The 11,754-nt window shown below is 45.5% G+C and overlaps 1 protein-coding gene across 2 annotated transcripts; it reads right to left on the reverse strand.

Annotated features, from left to right (window-relative positions):
- Positions 1–3,832: 3,832 nt before the first annotated feature.
- Positions 3,833–11,503, reverse strand: Rfx5 (regulatory factor X5). 2 transcript variants are annotated; one of them, XM_003478990.5, is made up of 10 exons: positions 11,342–11,503; positions 10,360–10,493; positions 10,091–10,124; positions 9,109–9,191; positions 8,743–8,862; positions 8,259–8,378; positions 8,038–8,119; positions 7,535–7,736; positions 7,249–7,349; positions 3,833–7,098 (listed from the first exon to the last, which is right to left on the reverse strand). In XM_003478990.5, the coding sequence occupies exons 2-10, from the start codon at positions 10,473–10,475 to the stop codon at positions 6,046–6,048; spliced, it is 1,911 nt and encodes a 636-aa protein (XP_003479038.1). In that variant the 5' UTR covers positions 10,476–10,493; positions 11,342–11,503; the 3' UTR covers positions 3,833–6,045. The 2 variants fall into 2 exon arrangements, with proteins under 2 accessions (XP_003479038.1, XP_023416994.1); XM_023561226.2 differs by having other exon boundaries at positions 11,282–11,347.
- Positions 11,504–11,754: the final 251 nt, after the last annotated feature.

Below are 11,754 nucleotides of genomic sequence, written 5' to 3' on the forward strand. Positions count from 1 at the left end.
ACTGTTACAAAAATAAACAATAGCTTCATTTACTGGAGACCACAGACTAGACATAATTTGTTTTTAATAGTAAAAAAGATTATTTTAGTAAATCTATGTTAAGACTAAAAAGAGAAAAGGGGAAGGTATTGGGAATAGGTAACAGGAAACTGTTGTCAAGGAGGGAGGATTGGGAATGATAGAAGCAGAGTAGTTACTCCCCTAAAATCTTAGTCTGGCCTTTCCTCTAATATACCAAAAAGTGCTTGAACTATAGAGGAATTATTTGTTTCAGATTATAGCTTAAAAACGGGCTGGGGATTTAGCTCAGCGGCATAAACACCTTCCTTGCAAGCAGGCGGGCTTGAGTTCAATCCCTGGTACCGATAAAAATGAAAAAGACAAAAAAAAAAAGCATGAATTGCCGGGCATGGTGGTGTATATCTGTAATCCTGGCATTTGAGGCTGAAGCAGGATGATTGCTGCAAGTTCGAGGCCAGCCTGGGCTACATAGTGAGTTCAAGACTAGCCTAGACTTGTGAGACCCTGTCTCAAAAACAACAACAACAACAAAATAAAAATAAAGATAAAAACCAGCTAGATAAGGCAACTTTAAAACCTGCAAAATTTAAGAAAATCTCAAAATTATTCACTGGTCTGGTATTTCAAAGTAAACAGAGACATCTTTAACTATAGTCAAGGTGAGGACAGTAGTGCTTTTATCCTATTTCCAGTGGTTGATTTTCCCATTTGCCTATTGCTTTTAATCTGTCCGCATTCTGGCCCAGTCCCTCATCTCTGCCCTTATGGATAATGGCAACAGCTGCTGGTCGAGTTCCTTAGACTCCAGTTCTATATCTGTAGCCTCTAATGCAAATGTCATACCTTTAATTCATTTTTACTTTTTTGAGACATGGTCTTGCTATGTTATCTAGGCTGGTTTTAAGCTTGCTATGTAGCCCAGGCTAGCTTAAACTCTAGATCCTCCTGTTTTAGCCTTTTGAGTGCTAAGATTATAGGTATGCACCACTACACCTGGCTCATACATCCATGCTGTCAATCAACAGATAATGATTGGTGGTGTTCTACTAGTTTATTTCTATCTCTTTATACCCATCTCTTCTGGCTGACCTGCCTTTATTAGGCTATACTGCCGTGACACATCTCACAATCTTGCTTTTCCTGTAATGCTTTTATTTTATTTTTTGTCTTTTTGAGACAGGATCTTGCTATGTGGTTCAGGTTGGCCTTGAGCTCACTTTATAGCCCAGGCTGGTCTTGAACTTGCAACAATCTGCTTCTGCCTCAACCTCCCAAGTACTGGGATTACAGGTATGTGCACCAGGTGTGGTTTAATGCCTTTTTTTAAAAACTTCACATTAAAGAGGGGCTGGGGATTTAGCTCAGCGGCATAAGTACCTGCCTTGCAAGCAGGCGGTCGTGAGTTCGATCCCTGGTACCGATAAAAAAGAAAAAGACAAAAAACAAACAAACAAACAAACAAAAAAAACTTCACATTAAAGGTTTAACTCAATCCTGCCTTTTCCACAGAGCCTTCTGAAATTAGCCCAAATTGACGTCCTTTAATTTGTAGTTTTTTTCAGCAGTATGTCTTCTCATAACATAGCTCTTTTTACTGTATGCCTTGTGTTGTTTTGTCTTTGCTGTAGGGATTGGACTTGTCCAGTTGGCTGTCTTATTTTTACTGGAAAGTAGTCTCTGATCCCTGTCCTACTACTGTGTTGTTCCCCTGGGTTTCATGGCTTGTAGTGCTCACCACTCACATAGCTCATACTGTTACTTGTCTGTCAATGGAATGGATGAAGGCAGTCTAAGGAAGTCTGCTTCTAGCAAGTACCTAGCACTTTAAAAAAAGAAAAAAGGATAACACCAAAGCTGCATTAATGAACTACTTCTGACATTTTAGGAGAAAAATAAAATACATCATTAAGCTAAAACCTATATAAAGGATGTGCAACATGAGGTGAGAGAAGCCGGTTTATCCTGGGTGTTAATGCCAAGATCAGGACTGTGAAGAAGGTCAACCCAAAGAAGGAGTGAAAGACGTGGGACTCCTCAGTTAAACCTGGACTCTTTCTTTTTTCTGAATCCAGGGCCATGTAGTACATACCAGGTAAACATTGCTACTACTGAGCTATACCCCCAACCCAGTAAACCTGGATGGTGTGGGAGGGGTGGTTGGTATTGGGGATTGAAACCAGGGCTTTTGCAGTAAGCTACATCTGCAGCCCTGTCCTTAATTTTGAGACAGTCTCAGTAAGTCCCAGCTGGGCTGTAACTTTTTTTTTGAGACAGGCTCTCTCTATGCAGTTCAGGCTGGCCTTGAGCTCATTTTGTAGCCCAGGCTGGTCTCAAACTCACAAAGATCCTTCTGCCTCAGCCTTCCAAGTGCTGGGATTACAGGCACGAGCCACCATGCCCGGCTGGGTTTTAACTTTTGGTCCTCCCAAATTCTGGCATTGTAGGTGTTCACTACCATACCCTGTTTAAACCTGAGTCCTTAAAGGGGCCAACACAGCCCCAGGTCAGCACCACTTGGTCCTTGGCATAAGCAAATGCAAATCTTCCGTGAAGGAAAATAGCTCAGTTTAGCTCTTCAAGATTTCTGTAGATCAAGTTTAACAAAATACGAGTTCAAAATGTGAAAATAAAAAATTTACAAGGAAACAAGCTACCACTGGCAGGAGTCAGCACAAAACAGCAAAAACATATATAGACTGTTAAGATACGTAATATAAAATAATCTCAACACATTTCAAAAGAATTGGTATCACAGACATCATAGGCTCTAAATACAAATGATTAAAATGATAAAACTTTAGTTTCTAGACATTTGGAAAGTTATAAAACTTTTCTAAACAGGGCCAGGTGTGGTGTCATGGGCCTGTCCTCCTAGACTGGAAGCTGAGGCAGCAGAGTCAAGAGTTCAAGGCCAGCCTGGGCTACAAGGCAAGATCCTGTCTTAACCACCTCTCCCCCTCCCCAAAGAACACTTTTCTAAATGATTTAAGAGCTGTGGGACATGGTGGCACGTACCTGAAATCCCAGCATTTAGGAGGCTGAGGCAAGGGATCACCATGAGATGAAGGCTGGCCTGGGATACGTAGTGAGTTCAAGGGCAGCTTGAACTACATAGTGAAACTGTCTCAAAAAACCAAAACCCAACGAACAAAAAAGTTCATGAGGGGCTATGGGGAAGTGTGTGGCTCAGTGGAAAGAGTGTGAGGTCCTGAGTTTGATGCTCAGTATCAAACACAGAAAAAAAAAATTTATGAGTCAAAAGTCTCAAAAGAAGCCAGATGTGGTGATACATTCCGGTAATCTCACCACTGTGGGAGGCTGAGGCAGAAAAATCACAAATTCAAACCCAGCCTGGGCAATGTAGTAGATTAGTGAGATCCTGTTTCAAATTTTAAAAGGGTTGGGAAAATGTAGCTCAGTGTCAAGGCTCTGGGTTCAATACCCAGCAGTGCAAAAACAAGTCTCAAAGATAATTTAAATACGTTTGGAGCTAAACCATAATGAAAATACTGTATAACCCTGAAAAACTTGTGGTATGTAAAGAAGTGTGGTGTGGTGGTGCATATGTGTAATGCTAGCTCTGTGGGAGGCCAAGTCAAGTGGACAGCAAATTTGAGCCCTTCCTGGGCAACTCAGTGATTTAGCAAGACCCTGTCTGGAAATAAAAAGGCTGTAGCTCAGTACAAAGGTTTTGAGTTCAACCACTAGTACTGAGGGGAAAAAAGAAGGAAAGAGGGAAGAAGAAAGCCCAAATAGTCTGAAGTTATAAAGAAACTGGACCAGTAGTAAAAATGATTCCCACAAAGATATATCAGGTTCAGATGGTTTTACAAGTTAAGTTTTACCAGATATTCAAGAAACAGTTCATTTCACTCCGATGTAAACTCTTCTAGAGGATAAGACAAGAGAGAATAGTTCCCAACTCAAGCGTATACAGACTAACAGGACCATCCTAGAAACTTTTTTAGAAATCTTACTAAAAACAAAGGCACTAACATGTACAAGAATGTTCACAGCAGCATTGGTTTTTTTTTTTTTCCGTCTTTTTCCTTTTTATCGGTACCGGGGATCGAACTCACGACTGCCTGTTTGCAAGGCAGGTGCTTATGTTGCTAAGCTAAATCCCCAGCCCCAACAGCAGCATTATTTGTAATAGTGAAAAACAAAACAGCCCAAATATCCATTGATAGGTGAATGGCCAAATAATTTGTGGTTTATGTACTTTACAGAATATTACACAGACAAAAATTAATGATTCATAGCTATTACACCTGCATGGATGAGTCTTAGAAACAATGGTAAGTGCAAAAAAACAACCTTCAAGGGGCTAGTAATGTATAATACTTTGAAAAGCCAGAAAACAAGCAAAACCAAACAATACATTTTAAAGTATACATATATGATTAATATATAAATATATATACACACACACGTCATTAATAAATGTAAAGTTAAGGACAGTTGATACCTTTAAGAGCAGCAAGGGGAAAGGATAGGGAGGAACACAATGGTATTTCTAGTTTTAATGTATAAACTGAGTGATAGTCATAGGTGCTTATTATTTTCACAATTCATGTCATACTTTATAGATATTATGTTGTAATTTTTTAAAAAACTGTGGTAGTGGAAATAAATGGACAAATGAATGATATCTCCCTGAAGGAAAAATATGTTTCTTGGGAAGAGCCAAGATTCCCTGACTTAAGCTACCTTAAAGTAGGTCCTCAATAAATATGACTTTGTTTACTGTTTTTCCCAAGGACACCGGGGAGTAAATCTCCTTCTCACCGGGACTCCCTGACTCCAGAGCTACATTTGGCCTTTACCCCACAGTCCTGGCTAGGTCCTGACACATGTATGACAAGAGACTGACACCTGGTAGATACAGAGTGAATTTAAAGAAATGCCTAGACAGGAAGTCTTTCACTCTAGGTGGTGGGAGTGGCGGTAGATTGGGGGATAGGGAAGCAAGAATGAAAATGAAGTGACAACTCAAACAGGAAAAGGAAGAAGCTCCATGTCTGAGATGTAGGTGGCAAAAAGGGTTTTCAGCTAAGCTAAATGGAGAGACCCTGAAAAGAAAATGACTTCCCTCTTCTTCCTTGAAATCAGAACAGAACAAGAGGAAAGAAATAACAGCTGCAGTATGGGAAATGCAAGGCTGAGGAAAAAGGAAGCAGGCTGAGCTGATCTCAGCCAAGCAATGTAGAACCACATGTATTCCTTAGCTGTAGTGAGGAGTCAGCACCTCCCAACAAATCTGGGGCCTGGTCTCCATTTGGGGAATCTGTGAGGCCTTCAGTCCCCATCTTTTCCTCAAAAGGGTGGTGGTCCATGATGTAGAACAAGTATATTAGCATCCCATTTTCCTGGCTACCTGGTTGGTCAGGGTGAACATGACCCAGGCTGGCCTAATCACAGTGGGTCTTCAGACCTGCTAGGATGTCTAGATATATATAATTGGACAAATGTGTAATCCAGAAGTGCTGGCACCTCTGAGGTGGTTTTAATTAGGTGAAACAGTGAGACTAAAAATCAATTAGGTACCTAGAATCATTCTGAATGTTGAATCAAGCTTCACCTGGAGCCAGCACTACTTGTGGCCTTTAGGTCACACAACAGTACATCCTTTTTATCCTTGTACATCCTTTTTATCCTTGTACTGATGTATCCAACAGTACATCCTTTAAGCCATTCTGAGTTAGGTTTTCTATGATTGAAAACCAGAAGACCCCTAACCTGTAACGTCATTCTTACTCTGTCCCTACCGTCCCACAGGAGGGCACAGGGATTCAGGTTAGGTTACTATGGATTTATTAGTTACACCAAAGCCAAAGTATTGAGCTGGGAAGGTCAGAGCCAGCCACCAGGCACTATGTAAGACTGGATGACTCAGCAGTCTGTACAGAGAATGGACTTCCATAAGGAAGGAATAGCCAAATGAGAAGCAAGTGCAGATAAAAGCCTCCAACAGGCAGTCAAGTGGTTAACATATGGATATGGACACTCCCATGGAGCTGCTTGTCATGGGGGTGTTGCCTTAGGGTCTTTATACTCCTGAGTTAAGGAACTTTGAAGCATATGTCCCTTTAAGCCTTTATTACCCTGTGCTGCAGTGTCTGCCCCTCCCTTGGCCACCTGAAGAGTTTCCTTTTGACTTCTACTGACCTTGATGACACTCACTTTGGGGGCGGTGAGAGGAATTTTATCTTCTGCTTCTTTGGCTTGTCGAAAACTAGGGCCCCTTCCTCCTTTACAAACAGCACCATCATCCTGACCGTGGGCTAGTACTGCCCCCTGCTCAGCCTCTTGCTCTGGCCCTGCCTTTTTTACCCCTCCAGCTGAGTTGCTTTCCCCTCCTAGCCCCCAGGTCTCCCATGGTAACTTTGAGGGCTGGGCAGAGTCCATGGCTGTTGCTGACTTCTCAGGGGTAGAATTTCTTTCCCCACTTCCACCTGACTTTTTTCGGGGGCGCCCTCGTTTTCTTTTGGCATCACTTGTTGGATCCTCTGCATCCTGCTTTGCTGCTTTCGCTGGCAGGTCCTGGCCACTGGCCTCACTCACAGGTACTTCCGCTGTCCTCTTGACACTCTTGTCATGGGATCCTGGGTCAGCACCTATGCCTACTTCCCTGTTCTGTGTGGCCCGGGGCTGAGTTAGTCCTCCAGGTGGAGCTCGCCCTGGTCTTGGTCCTGGTCCTGGTCCTGGTCCTGGTCCTGGTCCTGGCCCTGGCCCTGGCCCAGGCCCAGGTCCAGGCCCAGGCAAAGCAGGAACAGTTGGTAAGATCATGTTAATGATGGGCATAGCTGCCTGGGGTCCCCCAGCCCTATTGGGCAGAGGCAGTGTAGCCACTTTCAGGGTGCCTGAAGGAAGCTTTGGGGCCAGGATAGGTGAAGTAACTTGGATTGGTGGAATAAGTGAGCGAGGGGCTCGGGGAAGAAGAAGAGGCAGCCGGGCCACTAGGGCATTAACCTGTGGGTTACTGGCTGCGGGAACTGAGCTCTCAATTACACTTTTCTTCCGCTCTCCACGTGCAGAAGGGCTAGCACTAGCCCGGGCTTCTGACTCCTTAGGAGGCTAAAAAAGAAAGAGGATCACAGTAAGGTGTGAAGACTGTGTATCCAAAGAAACAGACATGAGAGGCATAAGAGACAAGAAAGGGGACCCACCAGTGGAAGGGTATACTAAGCCTGTGGCCAGGTGCAGTCAAGAGATCAGGATCCTTACCTGGGCTGGTCTCTCAGGTTTCTTGTGAGTTCCCCCCTCTAGGTTCTCTACACCATTCTTGGACTTAGATGACCGTTCTCGAGGGGCATGTTCATCCTCTTCTGCAGAGGTGCCAGAAAAGGTAACAGTGAGGGTGAGGGGAAATTGAGAAATGGAGAAGTGAGGTAACTGTAACTGCCAGGCTGCTAGGACAGTTAGGGAAGGGTCTCCAGGAATAGAAGGTGATTCCAAGGTGAAAGCTGAAAGGGCCTGAGCATTTCTCAGACATAAGAGAGGAACCACCCACCAGCAAGCCCCATGGCCTTAAGCACATGGGCATGTGCAGATCGGGCGGAGATGAGATGCTGTTGCAGCAGGAAGCGGGCAACCTCTACGATGGAACTAAAGGACCGTTTCAGGATTCGTTCTGCCCAGTCACAGGTCAGAGCACAGGCTGCCTCTACCAGTTCATCCCGAGGTGCTGGGGTTACTTCTGGGCCCATTTCTGGCTGTGGTGGGAGAAAGACATGTCCAATCATACCCCTATCAAACTAAAAACTCCCCTCCTCCACTACTATCATGATGGTCAAAGCAGAGGCCAGGCAGGAGATGGAAACAGTCTCTAACCAGACCAGTCCCAACCTAGAAACCCTCAAACTCTTTTTCCTCTGCTTTGGCCACAGTATAGACAGAAAGGCACATAGGATACACAGACTGTGTATAACTAGACTGTGTCAGCTGTAAAATATGTCCCATATACCCCTGACTTTTATCTGAGAGCAAAGATGGAGCTGGAGGGTTGCTACTTACACTCTCAGAACTCTTTAAGTCAAGTCCAGGCAGGGGCGGCATAGATACCAACGTCTTCCTTCGTATGCCACTGTAGCAGTATCTGACACAAGTTAAGGAGTTGCCAATACTCGGGCCTTCCAAACCCTTGAGCCAGGTTAGGCTATTTCTACTCCTGGCCCTCTGCATCCTATGTCTTGCTACCCAGATCCTCTAGCCCCAGCCTCTCCAGTCAAGGATACTTGGACTGGCCGCGGCCACCAAGCCTTCGGGCCTTGATGTCAGGGAAGATCTCTCTGATGATTTTGCCAAAGTTGGCTGTACTGAGTGGGCGGCAACAGGCAAGACTCTCACAGTACTTCCTGAATGAGTGAGAGGCAGAGGGAAGACAGAAGAAACACTATGGCTGGCTTCAGAGGGTTCCCAGGGATCAAGTGTGGGGAACTGTTTAAAAAGACAGGCTCTAAGATGGGCACAGCAGTGCATGCCTATAATCCTAGCAATCTGAGAGGCTGAGGCAGAAGGATCACAAGTTGTGCAAGCCTAGGCAATTTAGTGACCCTGTTTCAATATGAAAAATAAGAAAGGGCTGGGGGAGTAGCTCAATATGGATTCCCCGGATTCAGTCCAGAGTAGCAAAATCAAAAAAAAGGCTCTACCAAGGCAAGGAGCTCTGCAGGGATAAGGGACTAGACCCACCAACTCAAGCACCCACCCTTCACCCACCGATAAGCATCATAAACACTCTGCTTTGGCAGACAGGTGTCCGTGTGCTCTTCTAGGTGGTTACGGATCCACCTATAGGCATACATGTACTCCTCACTGCTGAGTGTGCTTGGCTCTGAGCTGAAAGGGAAGTAAAGAGGACAAGCATTACTGAGACCTTAACAATTATCCTACTTCTTCAGGCTACCACTTAGTGCTGGACCAAATCAGTTCACACAGAATCTACCTGCTAAACTAAGCTGGGACACAGCCTTTCTTCTTGACCCAGGAAATAGCTATGAGTTTTCCTACTATCTCACCCTTTCCAGTGACATGGTCTCTAAGCCTCCAGACCTCTGATATTTAAAGCTCTGCCACCAAACCTACCTTTTGTCTCCAGTGCTGGGCCCTGAGGGGAGCTGAAGATAGAGATACAGCTTGTCGTTGTCTGAGAATTTCTGTACATCTTGCTGAGGTAAGAAGGAACAGAGGCAGGAGACATAATAAGGTCAAGAAAGACCTAAATGGGGGCTGGGGATTTAGCTCAGAGGCATAAGCGCCTGCCTGGCAAGCACAAGGTCCTGAATTTAATTCCCAGTACCAAAAAAAAAAAAAAAAAAAGAAGAAGAAGAAAAGGAACTATGGATTATCTGATTTGTACACAAAATCCAGCTGAACTTTGAGGTTCTCAGATTGAAAATGGACCTTAAAAATAATTTGAGGCTGGGCGTGGTGGTGCATGCCTGTAATCCGAGCACTTGGGAAGTTGAGGCAGGAGGACCACCACAGGTTCAAGGCCAGTCTGGGCCACATGGTGAATTCAAGGATTCAAGACCAGCTTGAACTACTTAGGGAGACCCTGTTTCAAAAAAAAAAAAAAAAAAAAAAAAAAAAAAAAAAAAAAAGAGAGATTTGAGGCTGAAGCTACAGCTCAGTAGTAGAGCACTTGCCTAGTATGCACTAGGTCCAGGGTTCTGTCCCCATGGGCTACCATGAAGGAAGGGGGAGCAGAGGGATCACCTTCAGCTGTACTGGGTTGCTATTCAGAAGCCTCGGAGAGTTGGAGTAAGAAGTTGGGAGCAAATTGTAAAGTTAATGATTTTTTTTTCCTATATAGTACTGGGGATTGAATCCAGGGCCCTTGTACTGAGCTACCTCCTGAGCCCTTTTGATTTATCTCAAGACAAGATCTCAGTAAGTTGTCCAGGACAGGCTTGAGTTGTTATTCCTCCTGACACCCAGTCAAAAGCCAACTATCTTTTGACAAGAGTGCATCTCCCATATAAACCTTCATTTACCCACATCATCCCCACCATCCCTATCCCCGACCAGTGCCATCATTTTACTGCCCTCTTCCCAAGGTGCTTACCAGAATTCCTTCTACTTTGTTCTGTACGGCCTTGCTGTGGACAAGAGAAAGCTGGAGGTCACACACAAGGTTTGCTCAGCCCTTTTTGAGTTGCTGTGTGTGTATGCTAAAATGCCTAGGAGGGCCTTAAGAATTGCTACAGAAGGAATCCCCCTCTGCTCTAAGGTACTTGGCTGTGGAGAGGCAGCGCATCTTCAGAGGAAGTGAAGTGGTATTGGGAACTATACAGAGGTTTGGAACTGGATTTGGAGGTGGTGACAGGTACTTACGAAATGGTACCTCGGAGCCTTTGAATAAGAGTGGTAGGTTCTCCAGCCTCAGCCCCACTTTGTGGGGCCCTTGCCCCGGTCTTGGGGCTTTTAGCATCAGGCTCATCTTCTGCCATCCCAGCATGGGGCTAGAGCTGAGAGAGGACAGAGCATGAAGATGTAATGAACTATAGTCTTCTTCCAAGACCTCAGCGCGGCTCTCATCTCTCTACCCAGAAAGACAGAGAAACAGACACAAAGCCACCAAATCTTCCCAGTGATCTTTTTCTCACTACTTTTGTCTTCTGCAAAGATTAGAAATAATTCTATTTCACCAGGCCCATTATACCCAAAGAGATCTCTGCCATCTCCATACTATCTGCCCCAGCTTTCTGAAGTCTCCCAAATGTAAAGGAAGAGAAGGGGGACTGTACATCTACGTTAGACATGTTCATTTCTCCTCTGACCCCCACGCTGCTCCCCCAAACAACAAACACAAAACAAAGTTCTCTAAATCTCAAATATATTCATCATGATTTCGCCTGGCAGGTCAGGAAGGAGAGAAAGCATGGCTTTCCACGCTTGGGGTGGACACCAGGCCCAAATCGACAGGACTTAATGTCGCCAGGCCTCCCGGCCGCCCCCTCCTCACAGCACCGCCCCCTCCTCACAGCACCGCCCCCTCCTCACGGCGCCGCCTACGTCATCACCTACAGCAGCCCATCCCGACGCGTGCCCCCACCTCTCCCAGCCCCCAGCCCTTCAATCCCTGACTGCTTCTTGGGGGATTCGGGCCGCGGAACTACTGGGCTGGACGAAGGGAACCCGGCAGGGAGAAAGAGGTCCTAGATTCGGGGCACGTGCACATTGGTGAAGCAGCCGTTGAAAATACTGCCGGCATCTTTTTCTGCTCGCTTCCCATCTCAGATCGCCCCATCCCTACCTCTGAACAGTCGCCTTCCAACACAAGCACAAATAAAGGTAAGGGAGAAAGAGAAACTACCTCGTAGCCACCTTCACTCCAGCCCAGCCCTACGGTCCCGGCCCAGAGGGCTCCTGCGTTGCTTTATTTTCCTTTTTCTGAATGGCTGTAGTCGCCGCGATTTGCCTGGATACACGGACGACCTACTTGGTGATTGGTTGTTACTGCTACCCGGAGACCGAAGGCGCCGGGCTCACACAGGCGGCTGCTGAAGTCTGCCTGGTAACAGAATATGATTGGTTTATAGGGGAGGGAAAATCCAAAGTTGGTTTTATTTGAGTCAAGAGGGGGAAGTCCGTTTAGGTTTCAGTTAAAAGTGGGGTCGGTAGGGACTGCGGGTCCCAAGAGGTTCTTCTCTTAAAGGGACCGCAGGACGCAAACCCTTGCTTGGCAGCTAGCGGAACTTTCTTGTCTTTGTCTTGTGCCCTCTCCTC

Source organism: Cavia porcellus, unplaced genomic scaffold, assembly GCF_034190915.1.
Source record: "Cavia porcellus strain 051 isolate PalLab524CR breed Dunkin Hartley unplaced genomic scaffold, mCavPor4.1 scaffold_1, whole genome shotgun sequence".
Taxonomy (NCBI): Eukaryota; Metazoa; Chordata; class Mammalia; order Rodentia; family Caviidae; genus Cavia; species Cavia porcellus.

What these genes read in the sequence shown, in the direction of transcription:
- Rfx5 (XM_003478990.5), bottom strand. Translation starts at nt 10,475, where the DNA reads ATGGCAGAAGATGAGCCTGATGCTAAAAGCCCCAAGACCGGGGCAAGG. An exon ending in CCCAGCACTGGAGACAAAAG is followed by an intron (nt 8,863 to 9,108) that starts GTAGGTTTGGTG and finishes CTTCCCTTTCAG; the next exon opens with CTCAGAGCCAAGCACACTCA. An exon ending in ACTTAAAGAGTTCTGAGAGT is followed by an intron (nt 7,737 to 8,037) that starts GTAAGTAGCAAC and finishes CTCCCACCACAG; the next exon opens with CCAGAAATGGGCCCAGAAGT.